Genomic DNA, 24,753 nt, shown 5'->3' with positions numbered 1-24,753 from the left:
TATCCACTGAAACTGATATCTTTTCTAGGCAAAAATGCTAACTTCAAAAGTATCGTATATAACCCGCTATTTATTTTTTTAGTGGACGACGCTAAATAAAATGCTGTTGAGGTTTATGGAATATTGTAACTATTTACAATACATACGAAATGGTAGCCGAAGTGCACGCGTTGAGCGCGGATGCGAGTCTTCTGACTGATGGAGCGTGGCGCGAGGTCGAGCTGGTAAAGTGAACTTGGCTCTGCAGGTGGAGAGGTGGTTGTTTCTTGAAGCGCCGTCAAAGCAGGAATTTCCTTTGCAGAGTTTGGAGCTCCATCGGTTGGTCGTTTTGACCAATGAGGGTGCAGCAGGTTTTAGTTGCCCGATATGCATGCGGCACGTCGCCACATACATAATTACTAATTTTTTTGCTGCAGGTGCCGATTTTGTGACCGATCAAAATTTCCTTCTGAAACTAAAAGTTACACAAACACTGCTTTGACACAATTGTCATAGTGATTATGGTAAAGGATCACTGAAAGCACAGTTCTGTTATTTTTTTGTGTAGCACTTTTCCCAAATATCGAGCGATATAAGTGGAAAGTACCTAAATCATTTTGTTCTGTAGTGAAATAAAATTAAAGGTTCCTGTTGCAATAAAATGTAGTATACTTTTGTACCCTTGATTTATTTATATATTTACTTATGTGTTACACTCTGTTTAATAATATCGAATTAGTACAAAACAATTACACAACTTGTAACAATTAGATTTTTAATAGCTGTGTCCCAGTGGGTGGGTGTGGAATCATCCTGCCACGTATTGTAGTCAAAGCAAATGACATGTTTTGATAGTGATCTCACTTATTGATAGGTACACATTACTGTGTAGACTAGTGCACATCTTTGTCAATTTGGTCCTTACATTTCTCCCTGCGTTTTTCCAATGTTTGATTATACTTTGGTTCACAGCATTTATAGGTATCCAAGAAGCTAGAAAGCTGTCAACTAGGTCATGTAAATACCACAACCAAAAATTGGTGAGGAATGTGATTGTACATAAAAATAAACAAATTTGCACATTGTTACGATTTCAGAAGCAAGCAAAACAAACATTTCACTTCATTGAAGCTTGAATATTTTCTAATTGTTCGACAGTATTCGTAGCCCGCATTTTCAGCCATAAAGCATGATATAACCATCCAGGTGCAAAAAACATCCTGGTTGGCTGCATAATACTACCAAAGCATAATTAAAATTTCTTTTGTTAAGTAAGGGTCACCTGGGCGACTTGGGTTGCAAAGCATGTACCCCTCATCCATCCTTACTAAACGTACAATTATTTATGCCTTGTTAAACAATAATACTATTAACATTGTAAAATTAAGGAACAGTATTTTCCGTACTTGTTTTTTTATATGCAGAGTGTATTACAAACTTATCTGTCTTTCTAGTCGTCGCACATGGTCCTCTAATTCTTTTACTTTACTTTCACTGTTGAGTAGTTGCATACGAACCATACGCAACTCTTCCGATTGTCTTAGGAACGCTTTCCTTAACTGTAACATAAGAAAAATGCGCAATTAGCATTTTTTGACAAATGAATAGCGGAGTCTTATTAAGATGGCAAGAGGCACCCTAGGTAAATTTTCACCTAAGCAGTTACACTGAACCCTCGATTGAATGGTAATGACAATTAAATTTGAAAAGGCTTATCTGTCCAAAGCGATAAGCATGTAGCAATTTAATTGAAACACATAAAGGATAAGGCAACTTGATACGTTAGTAATTAACCTAGTGCAATAGCGCAATGCTATGTTATGCAAAATAGTCAGAATCGGATCCTAAAGCTTGTCAAAAAACATCCCACTTTTGCAACAGGTCAATGCAATAAATGTAATGTTAACAAACTTTACCTCATCTATATTAATATTGTTATAATTCGTTAATTGCTTTAAAATTAGGTCATCGTCTCTTGCAATTGTACAGTTATTAATCTTCTGTTGCAGTTGCTGAATTCTCGTATGTTGGTTATTGGTGGTTTTTTGACTTTTTTCCAAATAAGATAAAATCTCATCTTTGGATCTATAGTCTGGTGTGGTAGTTGTCGATAAAAACGCGAACTTCTTCTTATTATTTTCCTGGGAGAGAAGTGGCGTTGTCTTTAACGTAAGTGCTACAGGTTTAGTTGGAAGATCGATATTTGCACCTAAAATCAACGATATGAAGAAGTGTACTATTTGTGACGGACTTACCTGATCTTAACGACATTAGAATGGGCATGGAGTTCCGACCGTTTATCCACTCCTGAGCGGTCAAGGCTGGTTTAGCAGCTGCAGTGTCTGGGTACAGATCTTCGTGGAAGTGGTCGCTTTTTCTTGGAACTATCATACTGATAGGTTCACATATGTTTCTACTCGTGTGCAGTTTGTAAAACTTATAAATTTCACAAACACTTGTATTCAAACCCCTTTTCGGCATAACACCCAATCCTCTCTGGAAAATATTCTATAACAACCAGTTTAACGAATAGTAATATGTTACTTGTGGATTTCCCGACAAAAATTGACTTAGAAAATGCACGTAAGGATGCTCGTCGACAATCTCGTAATATCTAATATTACCGTCACCTTTTCCAGCAAGAAAAACAATATTTGTATCGGGATCATAAAATGGAAATACTACACCGGATGAACTGTCAATTGTATCCGTTACTAAAGGTTGTGATAGATCATTTTCGTCCCAAATAGAGTACTGTCTATCAGAATGTCTGGAAAATCCAGTTGTTATTAGTTTTCCGCCGTTTAAAAAGGCGACTTTGCTTGCTTTTGAACCTGCATGACATACACCTTCCTACAATAAAATAAAAAATTAAAATATGATATACAAAACTGTGGTACTTTACTGTCAAATCAATTGCCACAATGGGTATTCTAGAAAGAGTTTGGTTAAATGGGAGAAAGGTCTACGACGAGGGGGAAACCACTCTTTCAATTTGGTGTACATGAATTTTTCATTCCAGTTTCATTCCATTTTCAATCTTTCAATATTATCATTATCAGTTTCATTACTTTCAATCTGTTCATTCTCTTTTCATTCTATTAATTCTAAGATTAATTCTTTTTCATTCTATTAATTCTCTTCATTTATTTTTCATTTCCTCATTTTTCTTATTACGGTTATAAATATTTTTCATTAACGGTTTCATTATTTACAAAAACGAATAGTTCATTTTCAATTCTTACGATTTCATTCTTTCATTATTATTTCAATCTTTCATTACACACTTCAATCCTCTCATTATTTCCATTTTCAATCTGGTGTACAAATTTTAAGGAAGTGGTTTCCCCCTCGGTCTACGAAGATATCCCTGAAATATGTCTTGGTTTTTGAAATATTTGGAAAAAATCGGATTTTTCGAACTATTGTTTCTGGTGTTAATATTTGTGTCATTGGTTTTGCTTTAGGTCAACTATTGATACCAGACAAAAATAGTAAGTAAAATCGAAAAATCCGATTTCTCAACATTTTTCAAAAACCAAAAAATTTTTTATTTTTGAAAGCTAGTTTTAGGGAAACGAATTAATTGCTTAATATTTTTTTCTTATACAATGACACTCTCTGGTGCACATACTAACCAATTTTACAATTCCACTTCGTGGTTCAATAATACGCAATTTCTTATCTTTACACGTGGTTGCTAATAAACTGCCATCTCTGTTTATTGACATGGAATAAATTACATCGGAATGTAAATCTAAAACGTTGATAGCTTCGCCCTTTTCAATATCCCAGACGATGATCTAAAACACAAAAAAAACTATTAAAGAATTAAACAGAAATGATTTTTAAAATTTGTTCAAATAAAGCATTTTTTATATAAGATCATTTAAAGTTCAGGCATTTTCTCTATGATTACATACAGGGTGTTTTTTGGGAGCTTTGGTTAAACGTTTCTGGGAAAGTAAAATAGGTAGGTTTTTGAAAATTTGAACTTAGGAGTTACTCTGAAGGCCGAATCGATGTAAATATTTTCAAAATGGCCGCACTTCCGGAAACACCGGAAGTAGATAGTAACTTAAATTATTTTAAATGGCAACCCCTATTTGTTATTGCATTTTTGGATTCTACGTGAAATTTCAATCCTTTTGATACCCATATGTCGATATCTGCCATTTATGGTTTTTAATTTATTTTGACTTTAAGAAAAAAAATGGCGGATGCAGACGGTGCCTTGGTAATTGATTACTTGAAAACGGTTGTAGTCATGGCAACCCATTTTTATCAGTGCATAGAGAATGAATAGGGCTTTCTTTTAGTGTACTTAACAAGAAGTTAAGTTGCGTACAACCGCACCTATGGAGATCCAAATTTAAGAAACGTTAAAGTCTATAATAATAATAATAATAAATTGTCTTTTATTGGATAGTGTATAAAATATATATAAAACATAATAAAAGGAAAAGAAAAGACATAATTTTGACACAATCCAATGGGGCGCAGTTCAGATGGGGTACATGACCACACATCTGCTCTTCCACTTAACCCCTCCAATTTAATTAACTCAACAACAAAGTGGAATGAAACTAACTATATAATGATGATGTGAAGCGTATGATTAACATATATATGGAAATGACGGTTGAACAAAACAGACAAAGAAGTCAAGAAGCACTAGCGCTAAAAGATTTCCACGATCTACACTAGTGAATATTCATCGGTAACATTTAACAGTGCAGTAGTACAGCTGTAACCAGCTTTAAAAGCAGACTGAGTATCCGATAAAAGAGATTCTTCAACTAAGTATTCGTTTATCTGCATACTCATGAGTTTTTCTAAGACTTTCGATAAGACAGGTAGGATACTTATTGGTCTCAAATCATTGAAGGTAGTTGGTTTCTTGTTTTTAGGGAGAGGTGTAATATTTGCTAATTTCCAGTCAACTGGAAATGCATCGGATCTTAAGCAACTGTTCATTAGGTAAGTGAAATACGGCAATAGAAAAGGACAACAAAGATTTAGCAGGACAACAAAGATTTAGATAAACTCAGTTTTTTTTAATGGAATGACCCTGTTCTTACTATTGCATGAGATAGAGAATCGAAATTGGCATATTTTGATATTACATGTTCCTATAGCTATCTTTAACAGTTTCTGACTTATTCCCATTTTATTGAATTGACACTATTTTTTTCGGATTTTGTTTTTAGTAGTCGGCCATGATTTTATAACAATCGAATTTTAAACAAATCTAGTGACACCAATCCGTCACCTACTGTTATAGGTGAACATAAGTTTTTCAAAAATCGCAAATGACTCGGAGTGGTTTCACCTATTTTGGAAAATAATTGTTATTTATGGTGAAATGAACAGAATCGCGGCACGTGCTTGCCGTACATTCATTCGAACACTGAAACGAAATTGTATGAATTTTGGAAATGCTGTACCCCCAAATGCACTACAAACCGTTGAAGCACAAGTGATACAAAGCTCTACAAGAGAATATTTAAGAAAATGAATTGAATTGCAAATGCAAGATTAACAAAATAAATTGCAAAATATAAAAATAAAAAATAAAAAAATATATAAAAAACTTCGTTGAAACATTTTTGGTATGGAATTGTTGTTAGAACAGATATCGCATTATCTCTCTTAATTTCCAGACTTATACGTTGTTTAAGAAATTCAGTTGAACGACTCTTGTCTAGATTTTTCAAAAATTTTCCGTCCTATATCCTTAACAAAAAACTTATTTATTAATGAATTATTTAGACTAGAATCAATGATATTAACGAATCCATTCCTTGATTTGTTTAAAATTCGATTGTTATAAAATCATGGCCAACTACTAAAAAGAAAATGCGAAAAAATCGCATCAATTCCTAGATCAATTCAATGAAATGGGAATAAATCAGAAACTGTTAAAGATAGCTATAGGAATATGTAATATCAAAATATGCCAATTTCGATTTTCTATCTCATGCAATAATAAGAACAGGGTCATTCCATTTAAAAAAATTGAGTTTATAGACTTTAAAGTTTCTTAAATTTGGATCTCCATAGGTGCGGTTGTACGCAACTTAACTTTTTTTTAAGTACACTAAAAGAAAGCCCTATTCATTCTCTATGCACTGATAAAAATGGGTTGCCATGACTACAACCGTTTTCAAGTAATCAATTATCAAGGTACCGTCTGCATCCACCATTTTTTTTCTTAAAGTCAAAATAACTTAAAAACCATAAATGGCAGATATCGACATATGGGTATCAAAAGAATTGAAATTTCACGTAGAATCCAAAAATGCAATAACAAATAGGGGTTGCCATTTAAAATAACGAAGTTACTATCTACTTCCGGTGTTTCCGGAAGTGCGGCCATTTTGAAAATATTTTACATCGATTCGGCCTTCAGACTAACTCCTAAGTTCAAATTTTCAAAAACCTACCTATTTTACTTTCCCAGATACGTTCAACTAAAGCTCCCAAAAAAACACCCTGTATAGTCCAGTCAATGAGTTTTACTGAGGATGCTGTCAATTTTGTCAGTAAAAATAAGTCCAACATATCCAAGTAGGGGAATGGTCACGGTAAGGGAGGCGGGAGTGGCGACAAGACAAAGAATTCTGTCTCAACATGTTACAAATGTGACCAGATAGGCCATTATAAGCGGAACTGTAAGAAGTAGAAGTCTGAGAATCTGTCGATTTCCTTCAATGTTTGGATTGCAGATGCAGCGCATAAGGCATAACCATGAACTGTAATTGGTTACCTTCTAAGGTGTTTTTGCCAGAAAAGTATGTTCAAGTCGGAAAGGACCAAGGGCATTGTCAACATTGAAATAATTGTCAATGGTAAGTCTAAAAAGAGTTATCTTGAGGATGTGTGGTTTATTCTCCTCTCTCTTGAGCACTCATTGACTGGACTAATAATTAACATATCTTTGTGTACTTAGTAAATTTTTAGTCAAGAAATTTTCTTTTTTTTAGATAAGTGACAATTGAAAGTTGATATGCTTACCAAGTGGTCAAAGCCAACACTAAAAAGGATATTTTCAGCAGTTGGATGCCATTCAATATACGCAACTCTGCGTTTATGGCCAACCAATTCCAGGAGCCAATCCGTAAGATGCGTCCCTAATCCTCCATCAGGAATGTGCCAAAGTTTCACCTACTTTATCAAATGAAATTGTTGCATGTAACTAAAATAGAAACTTACAGTGCCATCATCCGAACAGGATGCAATAATGTTGTCATTAAAGGGGTCCCATTTTATATCCAACACCGGTCCGCGATGGCCGGTTACTCGAAAGGAATTAAAATCCAACCTTCCCGTCTGTTACGTTTAACATAAGTAAATAAATTAAGCGGTAAATTTGATACGTACGTTGTCTATCGGAAGAACAACAAATGCACCCCCGCCTGCTACTTCTGTGACGACAGCAAGAAATTTGGGATTTACCGCACAAAATTGAGAATCATGCGCGTTTTTTGTAATTGTGATGTTGTCGTAACATTTTTCGCGTTTTGCTGGCTCTCCATATACATGTCGAAACTTTGATGTACGTACACCACGAAACCATAACTAAAACATTATAACACTTAACAATTATCATATTCAATTTTTTCCGTTCCATTTGAAAAAAATAGTTGACACTTTGAAAACTTTACTATTTTTTGTGAACGCCCTGTATCACTAAATCCAATTTTCTCATTATCAAACTGTTTCCTTTTTATTCATTATTGATCAACTGTATTTCTTAATTTTAAAATCAAGGTCGCTACGATTTATGAAAGTAGGGCTTGTTTATGGGCAATTATTCAGAAAAAATTAATAATTTGGTAACATTGACAAAAAACCAAAAACTGAACAGGTTTCCATGCAGAAGTTAAAAAATAACATCAAAACTACTACAAATATACAGGGTGTTCCATTAAAAAAATCAGTTGTCTATTGACACCATAAAAATGGGACACCCTGTACATTCAAAAATAATTTCTATACATGGGCAACCATCTATGGTTGACATTTGCACAAATGGTTTTCTGATAATTTTTACCAAGCTAGGAAAGATTGACGCACTGTTGCAGGACCCTGTATAGTTTAATCAGTAGGTGACACCCACTTCGTTATTGTAAATGGTCCCAACTGTTCTTGATCTTTTAATTATAAGATCAAAATTGAAAAATATGGATAATAGCTACACTCGAGTATTGATAAATTATTGTTGTTGTATAAATCACTCCCAAAAACTTAAGTAGTAAACGCAAGAGTGAAAATGAACCTTGCACTACTCTCACAAAGGGTGCAAAACTACCTACTTAACTAATAAAAGTGAAACAAAAAAATAGAAAAAATTAAACGTAAAATACTAATATACAGGGTGTTACAAATTCGAAGTATACGAATTGCTGACTAATTTGTGAACAAGAAATTATAAAAGTTACTACCGGAGATACCCGAAAAAGAAGAAAAAAGCAAAAAAATTCTCTTGTGATTAATTAAAAAATGCCTAGTTTTGTAACTTAAAACTTTAAACTAGCAAAGACTTTTGTATTAAATTTCTTACATAAAAAACCATTTAACGAACTCCCTAATGCATCGAATTTGTAACACCCTGTATGTACAGACACTACCAGATATGCAAAGTAAAATTTAAAAAAATGTCTTACCTGCGTATTTTTCATCTTAATCCAAATTACTGCCTATACAAGCACCACTTCAGCCTCATGCAATACAGAGAAGACATTTACAACTGCAAAACACCAAAAATGAAAAGAAATGAAAGGTGCGATAAATAAAACATAATACACATTTGTATAAGACAAATAAGCACAAACTTTTCAAGTCGATTTACTAATGAGTGACGACGCAATCTAAATAACGTTATCCATTTCGAGTAATAGAGTGCAAGAATTTCCCTTTCTCTATGAGATAATTATCTTGATAATTATGTATGTTTACTTTCCAATAGAAATTATGAGAATGCTAGAGTAAGACTAAGTAATTAATAGTAATTTATACACTATCTGCTACAAATGAGTTGAAAATGTTTTTATTACGAGAAAAACGTTTAGATATACGATTTTAAAAATTTTTTATGAAATTACCTTACAAAAGGTTTAGCTTGATTATACTTTATGAGATCGTAATGCCTGTCTGTATAGCCTATTAAATGTTTCCCCTATTCGAGGCTCAAGTTAAATCCAGGGTCAAATTTGGCCCAGTAAGTAATAGCATGCATTTAATGATTTACTAAAAATGCGATTGCCATTAAATCATACTAATATACATTCAAGATTACATGTTTTATTGGTCATATATGTTGAATAACCTCCATTATACGCACAACACAACATAATGATAATGATTGTGATGAGGATTGTGAATAATTTGCCGTTTTCAAAAGAAGCATACGACTCAGGTAAAAAAGTTATCGAATCATTTCATTTTTTAAATGGAATATCCTGTATATTTTAATCTAAAAAATAGCATATTAATTCTCTTTTCAAACACAATAGAGATAAAGATGATATTAAAAAAAGATTCAAGTGATTCAAAAAAGTTTAAGATTCAAAAAGATTTTAAAAAAATTAAAAAAGGTTCAAATGATTCAAAAACTACATTTTTAATTTTTAAAATGTTTTAATTAAATGATTAAAAATCTTTTTTAAATATTTTGAACCAATATTGATTTTTTATGTTATATTTTTAAAAAGGAAATTTAATATGCTATCTTTTTAGAATAAAATATACAGTGTTCCATTCAAAAAAGACGTTACGTCAGATAACTTTTTTACTTGAGGTAGATTATTTAATGAACATTTAATGAAGGAATATTTTCAGAAATGATGGAAATATGTAGGGCATTGTAGCGAAAATGTGTAGCAATTTGAAAACTGTTTTTTGAAACGTTTTGGAAAAATTTAAAAATATTGCAGAATTGGGGGAAGTGCAGAAGGAGGGAGAATCGGACCAGAGTACTCACAAGTGAAAAGTGATACGCGGTGGATCAAAGCAAAAATGGTATTCTGGGCGATGACAAATAAAAAACTGGCTGAACTATAGGTATGAAAGTCTTTCGTAACTTGTTCTAGCATTCAGTATGACTACTCAAAAGTAAATATAAACACATTTTGAGGGGATGACAATGTAGGGTTACAACTGTTACTTATTTTTATAAATTGGGAAATTTATTTTCTGTTGTTGTCTTGTAGAAAAGAAGAGACAAAGGTGTGATTTATTAAAAATGTTCAGCTTTCAAAGATCAATGTTTGAAGGTCTGTTTCAAATTAAGTCAGTACTGTTTCAACAGGATGGTGTACCTGCACACAACGTGTGAGAATACCGATCGGACAAATTTCCTAGAAAATGGTAAGTGGCCCGTAAAAGTAGGTATATACTGTAGTGAGTAGCATTTTTTTTTCCGCTGTACTGCTACATTTAAGAAAAGTAAAGAACAAACCAATAATTATTTATATATATAAAACATACAAGCACGATTCCATACGCATAATCCGACAAATGGATAAAGTGAATGGAATATTAATGTAGCTATGCGAAGATACATGTTTTCACATCCCGAAAGTAGTATATGACGCAACCACTTCACACGGGAAGTACAAAAAGCATTTCAAAAGCATAACCATAGATAAGTAAATTGAAATAATTATTGCTCTTACCCTACTGGTGGGTTTATTGCATGAACGAGCGTCAACACTATTAATATTTTTATCACCAATTAAACTAGAATTATTAGTCATTGAAGGCAATAACTCTTTCTCCCAAATCATATCAACTAATCCAGGAGATCTCCTAAATACTATTCAGTTTACAAACAGTTTTTTGGCTCTAGGCTGTTAAATAAACACAGTTATTTGACATTTGATATGATGATTGACATATGTTTGACAACTGAAAACCATAGAGGCTCAGTTCTGAGGCTTTGGCAACGCTGCATTGATAATAATTTAAGAGCTGCATGTGATTGATACCTCTACACAGAATGTAGCACTAAGAATTAATGTCATTTTTAAACGTGTTTCGTGTTTCAATTCCTAAAACACAATTAATGGCCGTTTGCAAGCGTCGCTTAAAATCTATGACAACGATTATTGAGACAACGGTCGTCATGGATTTTAAGCTAAGTTCATCTTAAATTTGTCGGTGCCAACGGCCATCAGTCCCACAGGACCTTATTAGTTTGAATGGTTCGAGCAGAATAGTCCCCCTCCCCGTAACATTCTGTGTGAGAAATCTATAGCATTGTTTATTAATTAATGGAATGACTAAACAAAAGGCTATAGTAGATTCTTTTTTATGCTTTAACTTATTTAGAGTTAGCAATTTCTCCTTCTAGATTTATCCACAGTGACTCAATTTAAAACAGTGGCAACAACGGGGCATTTCGTTTGATTGGTCGTTGGTTCCGGTCACCATATTGGGGCTAAAATGATATACCTACTTTGGTATAGGAGTACGTATACACTTTTCTGTGTGTTCTTGCGAAATTCTGAGAAGATAGGTACTGCTTAATGTAAAATGTATTATACTGTGGCTCGGTTCTATATAAACATAGTTTGGAAGTCAATAGAAATTTATTACGAGAAAATGATTATGCTGCTCAATTGTGATCATATATATGCTTGAATTAGGCCCTGATGTCGGCTGGACGCCCGAGTAGACTCTTAAGGGTACTCACATGCTGACGAAGTCTGAGAATACCGGGATGTGATTGGCTGTATTCTGGCAGATGGTTGAGTCGGTAAATCGATTTCAACATTAGCGAATTCCATGGAACTGGTGAAATATAATAAAAAAATATATCGTAACGTAAATATAATTATGCGATTATTTATTTACAATTAATTATTACGGAATTTATAAGTAGTCTTTTACACAAATTTATATCATGTAAATTTATCACATACTAGCGCGAACTTCACTAATAATCATTTAGGCTTCGATGTTGGAACTGCTATTAAACACACTTCAATTTGCTTTATATAGCAAACGGAATGGTACTAGAAAAAATGACGAGTTTCCGAATAAGCAGATCACATTTCCCGAAAAGAACACGTCACATCCACTAATCTCGATAGGTTTGAATATTGATGTATTTTATAATCAAAGCTCAATAGACTTGATTGCGCCAGGTGCCTACCAGATGTCCCTCTGGATTTCTAGAATATTGGCTACAATATTCATTTAGTTAAAAATTACCATAGGAGATTTAAAAATCCAGAGAATTGCCAACAGCAAAAAATTTTATATTTTATTAAATATAAAAATTAATTATCTCAACGTTGTAAGCATTAATACACAACGGGCAAAACTTCTTTCACCTACTGCACATACCATTACCACCACATGCATAAACTTAAAATTTATTACGCTTATCCATATCACAATATTATACTCGTCCTTATAAAAAATAAATAAAAGAAACAAAATTACAGACTTAATACAATTACCGGCTTATTTTAACCTATATACACAGTCAATTGCATATCTGAACCAGCTAAAATAATGAACGCCATCGAGTCAACAATATTCACTTTTTGATTGCGCAATAAGAAGCAACTGTTGCTTGTACTTTTCAGCCTCTGCCTCCTTCTTCAGAAATTTTTGTTTATATTCTTCCACGAGTTTCCTTGCGTCGATTAATTGCCTCATTAAAAGTTCGGTGTCCGACAAATTTTCATCTTGTAATTTGAATTTCTAAAAATATCCAGTGAAATAAAAAAAACATCAAAAAAGTGGCAATTATACATTCACGTTAGTTAATATAGGACCCACTTTACTTTTTTGCATGACTATTCTTTTGGTGTTGCTTTTGTTGTTTGTAAGCAATTTTCGGTTCACTTGCTTGATTACACCGCCGTGGTTTAAAGTCATTGCTAAAAATTCCTGAGGAGTTACGGTTATAACTTTTTTTGGTTTGATCGGAATTGTTCTAATTTTTGGTGCCAATCGACTTCCAGTATTAACGGTCCCTGCAGTCGTCAGGGGTTTTGTCGAATTTAGTACCTCTTTCCCCACCTCTAAATAAATATAAGTAAAGTAGATTAGGACGAATCGTAATACCTGTCAGCACAACTGAATGACCTGTCTCCAATATCGAAGATAGGATGTTCGAGTCATCGTCTGCTGGAAGCATTGTAATTCCGTGTTGTTGCAGTAGTTTAATCGATTCTGAAAAGGTATTTTCAGTTGTTTCAGTTTGTTTTTCTGGAATTTCATTTGTGTATTCCTCTGTGTAGTCATCTAATACAGCTGAGTCAGGTACTGAAACACAAAAGATCATCAGTATTGCAGTTGAAAATCTTTTTTAATTCTCAAAATCAAAGTTATCTCCCGACAATAATTGCAGATATACAGTTGCAATAAAGGGTCTACCTTAAAAAGATAAGCGCACTGATCAGAATCTAGCGTTTGATGCTTATTAAAAAAAAAATAAACGGTTTCAAAGAATGCTCGACAACAATAACTAACCTACCATCAGGTAATTCATCATGTTCTGTTGAATTTTCACAATCGCCTTCTAACAAAACCGTTTCTGAAAAGCATAATATTAGATATTAAATAGTGGATAAAATAGTTACCTACCTAATGGTATAGTTTCGCTATCCAAGTCTAATGAATTTGTTTGAAATGAAACTGCATCCGAGTCTGCATTATCCATTTCTCTCATTTCGATGGTCAAATTTTGAGCGGCAACTTCAGGATCGTACACTGTCATATTAATAATTTCCGCAATGTCGTGCCTATCGCATTGCAAGGCTATGTCCAGTGGAGTTAAATCAAACTTGTTTAAGACATCAGTTTGTGCACCATGACGAATTAACATTTCGGTTATTTCCGCATGGCACTTTTGGGCTGCCCAGTGTAGCGGAGTCATATTAAGCTACATTATTTGTAAGTAGATGCAATTTACTTATTGCAAATGCAAAGGGGTTATCCACTGTAGCATTTGGTGTACATTTTACAGGCATTAACAGACTACACTTGTGCAATTACTGGCATATAGGTACATGTGCACCTTTCACAATCAAATATTTAAATAAATAAAATTTTTTGATCAATGATGATCAATCTGGACCAGGAAGTGACGTCACACCAATCAGAGACAAGGTAGTGAGCTCATAGCCAATCAGCGACGTCTTAAAAGTTCTGTCCACCCCCCTATTGTAATCCAGAATGTAAATGTTAAAAATAATATGTAGCAACCATTTAAAATGAATAAATTTTTATGTTATATACTTGGGACACCTGGATAAAATACAAGAAGAATATGTATTTAATATGAAAACCTAAATCTATTTCCATTGTTTTTCCATATTGGAAACAATTTTTCAAAAACTGAGTTATTTTCATCAGGGGCGGACTGGGTACTTACAGGCCAGGTGGAATTGCGTAGGGTACGGGCCATTAAAGTGTAGTAAAAAGTGTTTTCCCGAGAAATTTTGGTGTAGTCGATTTTTGGTAAAAAAAAGGAAGGTTATACACTGCCTTTTTTTGAGCCCCGAAAAAAAAATTGTCTCACATCGACCCGGAAAACAAATTTTCTTATAGACTGTGGCCTGTAGAATCCATAATTTCAAACAGTTCCAAGATTGGGCTACTAGTTCAAAAGTTACAAGCCTTTTGAATTTTTTTCGAAATTGGTTTCTAGTCTATAACTTTTGATTGAGAAGTCTGATCGAAAAAGTACGAATTGATTTGGATTCTACGCACCCAAATTAATAAGAAAAAGTGTTTTCCCGAGACATTTTGGTGTAGTCGATTTTTGGTAAAAAAGGAAGGTTATACACTGCCTTTTTTTTGAGCCCCGAAAAAAAAATTGTCTCAGATCGACCCGGAAAAAAAATTTTCTTATAGAATGTGGCCTGTAGAATCCATAATTTCAAACAGTTCCAAGATTGGGGTACTAGTTCAAAAGTTACAGCCCTTTGAATTTTGGGTAAAAAAGGAAAGGTTTTGTTAAAAAAGAAAGGTTATACTGTTTTCATTTTCCCCTGATCCCCTGATACCAAAGATCCTTGAATTTCTTCTGATGTCATTGAGACTGACGAAATGCTAATTTAACCAACTTGTAGCTTCAACAATAATAAAGTTGGCAACAGTGCCAGCTGTACACTGTACCTGTAGCATAGCTATACTGATAATTAACATTATTGACAATACAGCGAGTCAAATAGTACCCGTTGTATTTAAAATACACTGAAAATAGTGGATAACCCCTCGAAAAATACCTACCAAATCTTTACAATTAACATCAGCTTTGCTATTTAGAAGGCATTTAACAATTTCGACGTTTCCTTCAAAAACCGCTATATGCAAAGGAGTCCTATCAACTTTAGTTCTGGCATCTTTCGAAATCCCAGCTCGTAGTAAGATCTCACAAACTTCCAAGTGATTTTTCTGCGCAGCAAAATGTAAAGGGCTCGTACCTAACTAAAATAAGACGGCGGATAACTCCTTTTATGTTTACTGTAAATTGTAACTACCCAATCAGCAGTGAAAGGCGCCCCTTTACTCATAAGCAACTTAATTTCCTCGACGTCACCACATATTGAAGCCTGTAACAGCTGTTTACCGAGTTCGTTAATAGACACCGACGAAACATTCAGTCGACAGCAGTCCAACTGTACACGCGAGAAAGAAATCAAAATAGATCGTAGGTTGTTTTGTAACTTACCGGTATGGCTTCTGTTGTTGTTAAAGTCTCCGGTAATAGAAACTTTGGAATATGTATAAGCTTCGTTTTTTTAACATCGCCATCCATTTTATGTTAAACCTTCTGAAAGAAGGATAACTATGATTAAAATAGGTTCAATCATTACTGTAGCCAAGCAGAGTCAACAGTTTGAGGTTACAAAACAAAAACAGAATAAAATATTTGAAAAACTGTTTTTGAACTGTAATGAACAGGAAAATGACTGTTTTGTATCTCGTTTCCTGTTCCTGTAAACGGCGGAAGTGAGAGCCTTTAGTAGCCATTTAGATCGATATTTTTTAGTTCGTACTGTAAAATCATGTTAATACGTACTTTTCTCGTACAGACATTTATTAAATCGACCATAAACAATCTATTTGTCGAAGACACATGTCACAGTAGTAGCATTTTGAAGTGTTTTCTTGGTGACGTATTTATTTTTATAGGTTGTTTTCGTTGGCAAAAAATGGCGGGAAAGTCCAAGTATTTAAATTTTGTTTTACGACCATTATTTTACAATTGTAGATACTTTTTCCGTATCCGAAGTAAAGAATTTAAAAACTATATAGAAATGGGCCATTTTATATGCCTATGGAGTTAGGGACCAAAATTAAAGAAATTACGAGCAAAGTTAATCAGTGCCCAAATAAGAATCTTGTGAACATTTTTGGAAGTACAAGCCCAGGAATATTATCTCGAGAATTATATGAATAAAAACTAAACGAAAGACAAGATTTATGACACGATAGTATACCCACTAGCAAAAATGAGTTAAATAGGTATATTAGATAATGAAGACAAGTTGAGAGTTTATTTAAATTTTTTCAATTGTATTATCAAACAGTTGTCAATAAAGTTCTTTATACCTACGTAATATCCCTTGTTCCAAGCAATCCTCCAGAATTTGACAGGTCTCCTTCTCCAAGGCTCTGCAATTCGAGATGCTCCCCGTTCCAAGCAATGCTCCAGAGCTGCACAGTAGAGGCCACAATCCGGGCTATCCCCAAGTATAAGAACTGATGGGTCTCTCCAAGTAAACTTAAAGTAGATACCTCCAATATATAGCCTTAGATTTATCTTATAGGCCTCCCAATCGGCTATAGCTCTTCTTTATCTTATTGAACAGTTTACTCAACTGAGTATTCTGCTTTTCGAGCGCCATCCACCACCAGGGATGGTTAATAGGGCGTCGTGGCAGTTCTCATGTACATAAGTCAGAGGTACTCGATTATGCCAGACTGAGGTCAATCACAATCTGGCTTCGGGTCCCTAGATCTCTTGGGAATCTCTATAGATTAGGTAGTACTTTTCAGATGTCAATAATGATTTACCTCTAGGGTTGACGTTACTGCTCCCCCATGTAGTAGGTATGGTGAGATCGCCCTGAGTGATCTACTATAACGCTGGAGTTAGAGCAAGCACTGACCACTAGGTTACCTTGGTAGCATGGGGGATGATGCTGTAGCATAGTTGCTGGTGATATTGTGGTTGTACTGACGTACTCCCCACCTCAGGTTTGGCACGATTACTAACCCGCAGAGCTGGGAAGTAACTAAAATTTAAGTTACTTTCAAGTAACTAAGTTACCTGCAGTAACTAAGTTACTGTAACTTAGTTACTTTTGAAATAACACTAAAAGTAACTTGTAACTTAGTTACTTTCTAAAAGTAACTTATAACTATTCCATATTCAGAGGAACTTAGTTACTTATAAAGTAACTAAGTTACTTTCTGGTAACTATGTTACCTAAAAAGAACTTAGTTACCTACCGAAAAATTACTTTTTATTTATTATAAAATTATTTATGCACCCTACCATCGCCGTTGTACAATTATATACTCAAAATTTCTCATCTGTACACTTTTCGAATTCGCGACTCGGCAACTGCACGACGCCCGGCGACGCATCGGCAGATATTTGTTCATGTGATCTGATACTTATTATAAAAAAATTGCAACTCGCCATTTACCTTGTTAGTTGTAAACGTGAGACTGTTGTGCTTGTGAACGAAATAATATGAAAATAAAACTTTTGGTTATTCAGTATTCAGTTTTTTAATATTATTTGTTGAAATTCGAAGCAAGCAACTCGAAAGTATCTTTTTAAAAGAACTTTTTTAAAAGTAACTTAGTTACTAGTAACTGTAACTAAGTTACTTTTGTTTCGAAGTATCTAGTTACTCAAGTAACTTAAGTTACTTTTTGGAAAGTAACTATGGAAAGTAACTTAGTTACTTTATCAAAGTAACTTTCCCAGCTCTGATAACCCTCACCTTTAGAGAGGAGGAAAAGTCATAACTGATGAGCCTTCTGTTGAAAGATTAGGTAATGTTAGAACATTAATAAAACGTCTTGAGCTTCAAAAATAGAAAAATAAAGAAGTTCATAAAATGTCATTCAATATTCATCATATATTTTTTTTAACATCTACACACTTTATAATTTATAAAATATTTTATGATCGTATTTCAACACCTCCCCTCGATTAAAAATATTTATAAATTCAAATAAAGAATACTACATCAAAACTTACTTCTAAGTTCAATAAATAGGAAATATACAGTTTTAAATAGAAAATACAAATTACCTCCCCTTATTTCATATTTAAAAAAATCTTGATTCTTAGAGTAGACCTATAGCCTTAGCAAACATTTCTGTTTTGGGCCCCGACAGGGACTTCGTGAAGAGGTCAGCAAGGTTTTCTGATGAAGGTATATATTCTACTTTGATCATTCTGTTACTAATACATTCTCTCACAAAATTGTACATTGACACATTGACTCATAAAGGGCGATATACTCTGCATGAGTTGATGAACTGGCTACGCATTTCTGTTTTCGGCTTTTCCAAATAACTGCTCCATTCCCAAAATTAAAAACATAACCAGTTATTGATTTTGCATCATTTTTATCACTAGCCCAGTCTGAATCACTATCACATGAGAAAACACCATTTTTCTTATAAGTTAATCTATAACCTATATTGTTTTCTTTAAATACTTTAACACATTTTGAACACCTCTCCAATTTCTTACAGTGGGTCTCTGGTTGCATTGGCTCAATTTACATACAGCATTTGCAATGTCAGGCCGAGTACAAGTGCTGATGTAAAGAAGAGAGCCTATCGCCTTTTGCTACAATTCACGGTCAAAATTTTCTTCTTCGCCTTTCCTTCAAAATGCGCTCCTACTTGAAGTGGACAAGAAGTGCCTTTAGATTCTGACATATTGTACTACTCATTAAAATGGATTTTGTACTGACTCTGATTTATGGTTATAACATTCTCACTAAGTCGATCAAACTGTATTGATATGAACGATCTTACGGGACCTAAATCTTTAAGTTTGATAATTTTTCCAATAATTTCTTTAAATTTTAAAACTTCTTCTTCAATTCCCGAAACCAAAAAATCGTCAACACAAACGGCCACTATAATGTCTTTCTTAAAAAATATGCAAGGTTCACTGATACATTTGGCAAAATCTAAACTTAACATAATGGATGTTACGTGATTATACCAGTTTCTACCTGATTGCTTAAGGCCGTACAGACTTTTTTTAAGTTTACAAACGAATGTACCTTTATCGAGTTCTAATCCATCAGGTACTTCCATCAATACTTCCTCATCCAAACTGCTATTGAGGTACGCTCCGACTACATATCTACATGATCCAACCTCCATCCATGATGTACAGCTAGATACGTCAGAAGTCTGATTGATTTCTGCTCCACTACAGGACTCATAGTTTCGAAATAGTTTACTCCGTGAGTTTGACGAAAACCTTGTGCAACAAGTCGGGCTTTATACTTACTTAATGTTTCCATCTCCGTTTTTGATTGTGAACACCCACTTGCAGGCTATTACCCTTGCACCTGGTTGTCGTTTTATAATTTTCCAGGTTTCTTGCAAATTTAAATTCCGAAATTCGTTATTATAATGGCATCCTCCCATGCAAGTGCGTTTGAGCCATTCACAGCTTCCTCATAACTGGACGGAATCTTCTCTTCATAATCGTAGAGCAAACATACAACATGGCAATTTACATCATTTTCTTGTTACTGGTGCTCTACTAGATTTTCTTAATTGTACAGGTCCTTATCGTCAGTATTATCGATTTCAGTTTGCTCTTCTCCTTGGTTATGAATCATTTCTGCTATTACAGCTTTTTGATTTTGAATTTCCAGCTCTCCATCTAACACGTCTTGATTTTGAGCAACCATCTCTCCTTCGGGTACAATTTCAATAGAATAATTTTTATCTGTAGAGATTTCAGAAAACAATCCTTCGTTTTTGTTTAACTCGCTTAGGAAATTGCAGTCAAAATTGTTAATCTTAAATGTCTGAGTTTGGTTTCGACATTCACTTGGTACTTTCAATACAGGTTGTTTAAATGGAAAAATCTCTTCCTGAAAAATTACATCTCTCCTGATGATTACCTTTCTTCGCTTCAAACTCCATAATCGATAACCGTCCTTCGTATTTTCGCCGAATCCAATAAGCACACATGTTTCAGCTTTTGATTCAAATTTCGTTGATTTAGATTTCTTTGCCCATGCTTGGCAACCAAAAATCTTAATTAAATTTGCTGTATCTAACTTTAATTTCTTACTGTGCCAGATTTCGTAAGGTCAATTGCAGATGAGGGGCACCGATTTCTGATAAAAACTGATGTCATAATTGCTTCTGCCCAAAAATTCATGAGTACACCGGATTCTAACATCATATGCATCTTGCCATTTCTACCAGAACGCGCGGTTCTGCCGTTCTGCCAGACCATTTTGCTGCGGACAACCTGGTGCACTTCTCCTATCTTTTATTCCGCATTTTCATGCAAGTACTTCTCGGAAACATTTGATATGTACTCGCCACCATTGTCACTTTGCATGGTCAGTAACTTTTTCTGTTGATTTTCCGCTTCCTAATGAAATCTAACAAATTCAAGAAACGCCTCATCCTTCGTCTTCAAACATTTGGCAACGATATAATGAGAGTAATCGTCAATAAGAGTCATAATAAATAATGATCCGCCAATATAGATGGTGGTGAAATTTTACCTATTAGGCGACTGAATTTTCCTTGAATGCAAACTTCACATTTCTCATCATCTTTATTTGGTTCTTCTTTTAAATTTTTGAGAAAAGGAATTCTCAACAAATCCCTTTTATTCACATGTCCAAATCTTCGATGCCATAGCTGCATGTTGTTGACTGCTCTACATGCTAATCCATTCTTCTGTTCAATGTTAAAATTTTTATTTCTTATATCCGCAGTATTTACAACGTATACCCGAACCTTCTTTACTCTAAAGATCAGCTCATCATTATCCAAAACTACTCCTCTTTCACCAGTGAACATGACGTCCAAACCTTTATCTGTCAACCTTGAAACAGACATCAAATCACATTCAAGATCTGGAACGAAAAATGTCTCAGACAACGTGATCCTGAATCCTCCGTCTTCTTCAGGTGTACGAATCATGACGATGCCTTTGCCTTCTATCTGAGCTTCGTCCCCATTTCCCATCTTGATGATGCCACAGTAATCTTCATCGGGTTCGACAAATTCTTCTTTCAATGGTGTCATGTGATCTGAAAAACAAGAGTCTAAATACCAGCATTTCCGCTTCATATTGCCTTTAACTCCTACTGAACAATACGCTTTGGCTTTGTGGACTGAATTGACAATTTCACTTATAGCACTACTTGCCATACCTTCCTTCTTGTGTCGTTGTTGTCTCAAGAACTCCTTCAACTCTGGACAGTCACAAGATTTGTGTCCTAAATTTCCACAGGTGTAGCACTTGTAGACTCGTTTCTACTTTCTCCTTTAACTCGTTGAGTATTATTTTTATGATAGACTTGATTGTCATTTTTATTTTCTCCTTTAGCTCGTTGAGTATTGTTTCCATGGTTTTTCGATTTCATACTTTGGTGTGCTTCTGAGTTCTGCGACTGCTGTCATAGCTTTGACTTCGTCTGTTTTTGTCGACAGTCCGTCTAATTTGATTTGACGTTTCTCTTCCACCAACAATTTACAATTATGATGTCATCACGACTTAAACTTTCTTGATGTTCCAATGTTCTAATGAAGATTTCATATTTGTCCCTTGGAAGACCCCTCAGAATAAACAATGAGAGAGCATGTTCATCAAACGTTATACCTACTGCAACGTATAAGATTTTTCGGTTGAGATCAAGAATTTTTGAAATGTGCTCGGTCAATAAGGAAAAATAATGCTGAACCTTGGGCGGAGTGACAAAGAAAAGGCTAACCTATTCGCAGAACACCTCACCACAGTTTTTCAACCACTAGACAATGAACCAGATAATGAAATTGAAGAAAATATATCCATTCCTTTAGAGCCATATCGAAAAATTAAACCATTTACCCCAAAGGAAATAACTGCTGAAATAAAAAAGCTCAATCCCAAAAAGGCCCCTGGTATTGATCAAATAACAGCTAAAATGCTGAGTGAACTCCCAAGAAAGGGCATTGTATTATTAACCTATATTTATAATGCGATACTGAGGCTTGAATATTGGCCAAAATGTCTCAAAGTTGCACAAATCATAATGATTGGTAAGCCAGGAAAAGATCCAACGGATGTTGCCTCCTATCGTCCTATAAGCTTGCTTCCAGTTATTTCCAAACTTTTAGAAAAACTATTACTTCGGAGAATTAATGAGGACCTTGAGCCCCAACATTGGATTCCGGAACATCAGTTTGGTTTTCGTCGCGCTCACTCCACGGTACAGCAGGTCCATCGAATCGCACAAGTTATTAACAATGCATTTGAAAACAAGCAATACTGTTCAGCGGTCTTCCTTGACGTTAGTCAAGCATTTGACAAAGTATGGCATCCTGGATTACTATATAAAATCAAACAAACACTCCCTACAGCCTATTTTAATATACTAAAATCATACCTGAGCGAGAGAACATTCCAAACCAAAGTAAGTGAAGAAACATCAGACCACTTCCCCATCAATTCTGGAGTGCCCCAAGGTAGTGTTTTAGGGCCTTTGCTCTACATTCTGTACACAGCAGACCTGCCAATGACACAAAATACAACAACAGGAACATTTGCAGACGACACTGCAATTCTATCCAGTCATGAAAACCCTCAAATAGCATCAGATTATATCCAGACTCACCTGTTTGAACTACAACAATGGCTAAACAAATGGAAAATTAAAGTAAATGAAAACAAATCGGTACATGTAACATTTGCCCTCCGTAAACAATTATGTCCAGCAGTTGTGATAAATAATGTGCAGATACCACAGATGGAAACGACAAAATACTTAGGATTACATCTAGATAACAAGCTGACGTGGAAGGAGCATATTAAAAAAAAGAAGAAACAAATAGACATCAAAGCAAGAGAACTAAATTGGCTAATAGGAAGAAAATCTTCACTATCAACAGAAAATAAAATTCTAATATACAAGGCAGCCATTCGACCTATCTGGACATATGGAGTAGAGCTATTGGGCTGTGCTTCTAAAACAAATGTACTATTAATCCAAAGAAACCAATCAAAAATACTCCGGCAAATTGTAGATGCTCTGTGGTATATAACAAATCATACAATTCATACAGATCTACATATACCAATGGTTCAGGAAGTAATCCAGGAGAGAGCTATCAAACACAATGAAGTCCTAGAAACCCACACAAACCCCTTATTGGAACAGTTACTGCAACCAAGGATCAATAAAAGACTCAAAAAATTGTGGCCTATAAACTTAGTGCGGGAGTAGTGTCCTCAAATTTCTTTTGACAAAAACAATTTATAAAACTTAGTATTAAGTTACATAGGTTGCATCGATGGATGTTAATCTTATCATGCTATTTGTTTGAGTCCTCGATCGAGACCATCATTGTAACTGTTCATCGTCATTATTACTCCTTCTAAATGTGATGAGACAGCTACACTCCTCCTTGATGTCTGGATACGTAAACTCTGCTAACTACCTGTACGACGTCTTTAATCCAGTTACAGTAACACACACGTGATTCTACGTAACATTGTTTTCCGGATTTAATTTTCGAAACACTAACGCGTAATTCTCATAATATCTGTTGAAAGATTAATGTTAGAACATTAATAAAACGTCTTGAGCTTCAAAAATAGGAAAATAAAGAAGTTCATAAAATGTCATTCAATATTCATCGTATATTTTTTTTTAACATCTACACACTTTATAATTTATAAAATACTTTATGATCGTAGTTCAACACCTTCCCCCCTGGCGATTAGGTTAGTCTGATCTTTTTTCTCAATGCTGAAAACTATCATCAGCTTCCTTTGGGGTTGATCCTTCACAGCTGTCTGGAAGTGACACCAGCTGCCTAGCTTTGCCCAGGAATTCTGTACCTATCCAAGCGCCGCTTCACCGCAACCAGGCCGTCACGTTCTCCTGGGCCCAGATGGCCGCCTTGCGGAGTCTGTGAAGGTGTGCAGCCTTCCACAATTGTGTAAATTCGTCCCTCTAGCTCCCCACCTACCTCGGCAGCCAAGCCAACAAGGGGACGTCAATCCGAATGACGCCAGGGCTACTAAAAAAATATGTAGCTTTTAATATGGGTAGTAGGAAACAGGCCTGATTTACGCCTTGGAGTAGGTCATTCAAGAATGACCTACCTTCAGCTAGTCAGTCTGCTGCCACTACCCAGTCTGTGGACACAGCCGATTGATCATGGTCTTAAAGCGAAATTCCGGTCACAGTAGTGTGTTGTCGCCACTTCAGGTAATCTGTGCGATCAAAAAAGAATTGTTGTCTAGTCACCTTTGAAATTTTTGTTTACATTAGAAACTTCCAAAGGCGACTCGACGTCAATCCTTTTTTCATTGCCCGTTATATACATAGAAGGAAATCGCAGTGGCCTCACCACAACCGGGGAAGAGTCGATTGATAAAGTTTCAATTTAATTATGTGTACATTTGGATCATAGGTAGTTTGGATCATAGTGTATACAGACGCCTTGGTCTTTTTGATTTTCGGTTTTTGAAATTGATGTAGGTAGTAGATGTAGTTTGGAAAAAAAATCTCCGTA

At 34.7% G+C, this 24,753-nt stretch overlaps 2 protein-coding genes and 1 long non-coding RNA gene across 8 annotated transcripts; 1 reads left to right on the top strand and 2 right to left on the bottom strand.

Annotated features, from left to right (window-relative positions):
• Nucleotides 1–648: 648 nt before the first annotated feature.
• Nucleotides 649–10,873, bottom strand: LOC116164652 (coronin-2B-like). Of its 5 annotated transcripts, none has more exons than XM_031478849.1 (10): nucleotides 10,659–10,797; nucleotides 8,649–8,731; nucleotides 7,363–7,560; nucleotides 7,195–7,311; nucleotides 6,997–7,146; nucleotides 3,618–3,782; nucleotides 2,524–2,832; nucleotides 2,235–2,475; nucleotides 1,896–2,188; nucleotides 649–1,538 (listed from the first exon to the last, which is right to left on the bottom strand). In XM_031478849.1, exons 2-10 carry the CDS (start codon nucleotides 8,661–8,663, stop codon nucleotides 1,410–1,412), a joined length of 1,617 nt encoding a protein of 538 aa, XP_031334709.1. In that variant the 5' UTR covers nucleotides 8,664–8,731; nucleotides 10,659–10,797; the 3' UTR covers nucleotides 649–1,409. The 5 variants fall into 5 exon arrangements, with proteins under 5 accessions (XP_031334709.1, XP_031334712.1, XP_031334710.1 ...); XM_031478852.1 differs by lacking the exon at nucleotides 10,659–10,797 and adding an exon at nucleotides 9,087–9,252; XM_031478850.1 differs by lacking the exon at nucleotides 10,659–10,797 and adding an exon at nucleotides 8,788–8,998.
• On the top strand, nucleotides 9,271–10,348 carry LOC116164655. 2 transcript variants are annotated; one of them, XR_004143961.1, is made up of 3 exons: nucleotides 9,271–9,400; nucleotides 9,823–10,044; nucleotides 10,194–10,348. It is a non-coding gene; the product is annotated as an uncharacterized LOC116164655 (long non-coding RNA). The 2 variants fall into 2 exon arrangements; XR_004143962.1 differs by having other exon boundaries at nucleotides 9,275–9,400; nucleotides 9,918–10,044.
• Nucleotides 10,874–12,224: 1,351 nt separating the features above from the next.
• On the bottom strand, nucleotides 12,225–16,155 carry LOC116164653 (GA-binding protein subunit beta-1-like). Its single transcript, XM_031478854.1, has 9 exons — nucleotides 16,028–16,155; nucleotides 15,677–15,778; nucleotides 15,486–15,623; nucleotides 15,235–15,432; nucleotides 13,585–13,882; nucleotides 13,475–13,534; nucleotides 13,063–13,263; nucleotides 12,748–13,019; nucleotides 12,225–12,696 (listed from the first exon to the last, which is right to left on the bottom strand). The coding sequence occupies exons 2-9, from the start codon at nucleotides 15,761–15,763 to the stop codon at nucleotides 12,520–12,522; spliced, it is 1,431 nt and encodes a 476-aa protein (XP_031334714.1). The 5' UTR covers nucleotides 15,764–15,778; nucleotides 16,028–16,155; the 3' UTR covers nucleotides 12,225–12,519.
• Nucleotides 16,156–24,753: the final 8,598 nt, after the last annotated feature.

Source organism: Photinus pyralis, unplaced genomic scaffold (assembly GCF_008802855.1).
Source record: "Photinus pyralis isolate 1611_PpyrPB1 unplaced genomic scaffold, Ppyr1.3 Ppyr1.4_LG2, whole genome shotgun sequence".
NCBI classification, from domain to species: Eukaryota; Metazoa; Arthropoda; class Insecta; order Coleoptera; family Lampyridae; genus Photinus; species Photinus pyralis.
Note: the sequence above shows the minus strand (reverse complement) of the source record. Positions and strands in the feature narration are given on the sequence as shown.

Coding starts and splice junctions, on each gene's coding strand:
- LOC116164652 (XM_031478848.1), bottom strand. CDS start 10,769: ATGATTTGGGAGAAAGAGTTATTGCCTTCAATGACTAATAATTCTAGT. Junction 7,147..7,194: donor CCTGTTCGGATGATGGCACT/GTAAGTTTCTAT, acceptor TTGATAAAGTAG/GTGAAACTTTGGCACATTCC. Junction 3,783..6,996: donor GTGTTGGCTTTGACCACTTG/GTAAGCATATCA, acceptor TTTGTGTTTTAG/ATCATCGTCTGGGATATTGA.
- LOC116164653 (XM_031478854.1), bottom strand. CDS start 15,763: ATGGATGGCGATGTTAAAAAAACGAAGCTTATACATATTCCAAAGTTT. Junction 13,883..15,234: donor ATGTTAATTGTAAAGATTTG/GTAGGTATTTTT, acceptor CAAATAATGTAG/CTTAATATGACTCCGCTACA. Junction 13,264..13,474: donor ACATGATGAATTACCTGATG/GTAGGTTAGTTA, acceptor TTTGTGTTTCAG/TACCTGACTCAGCTGTATTA.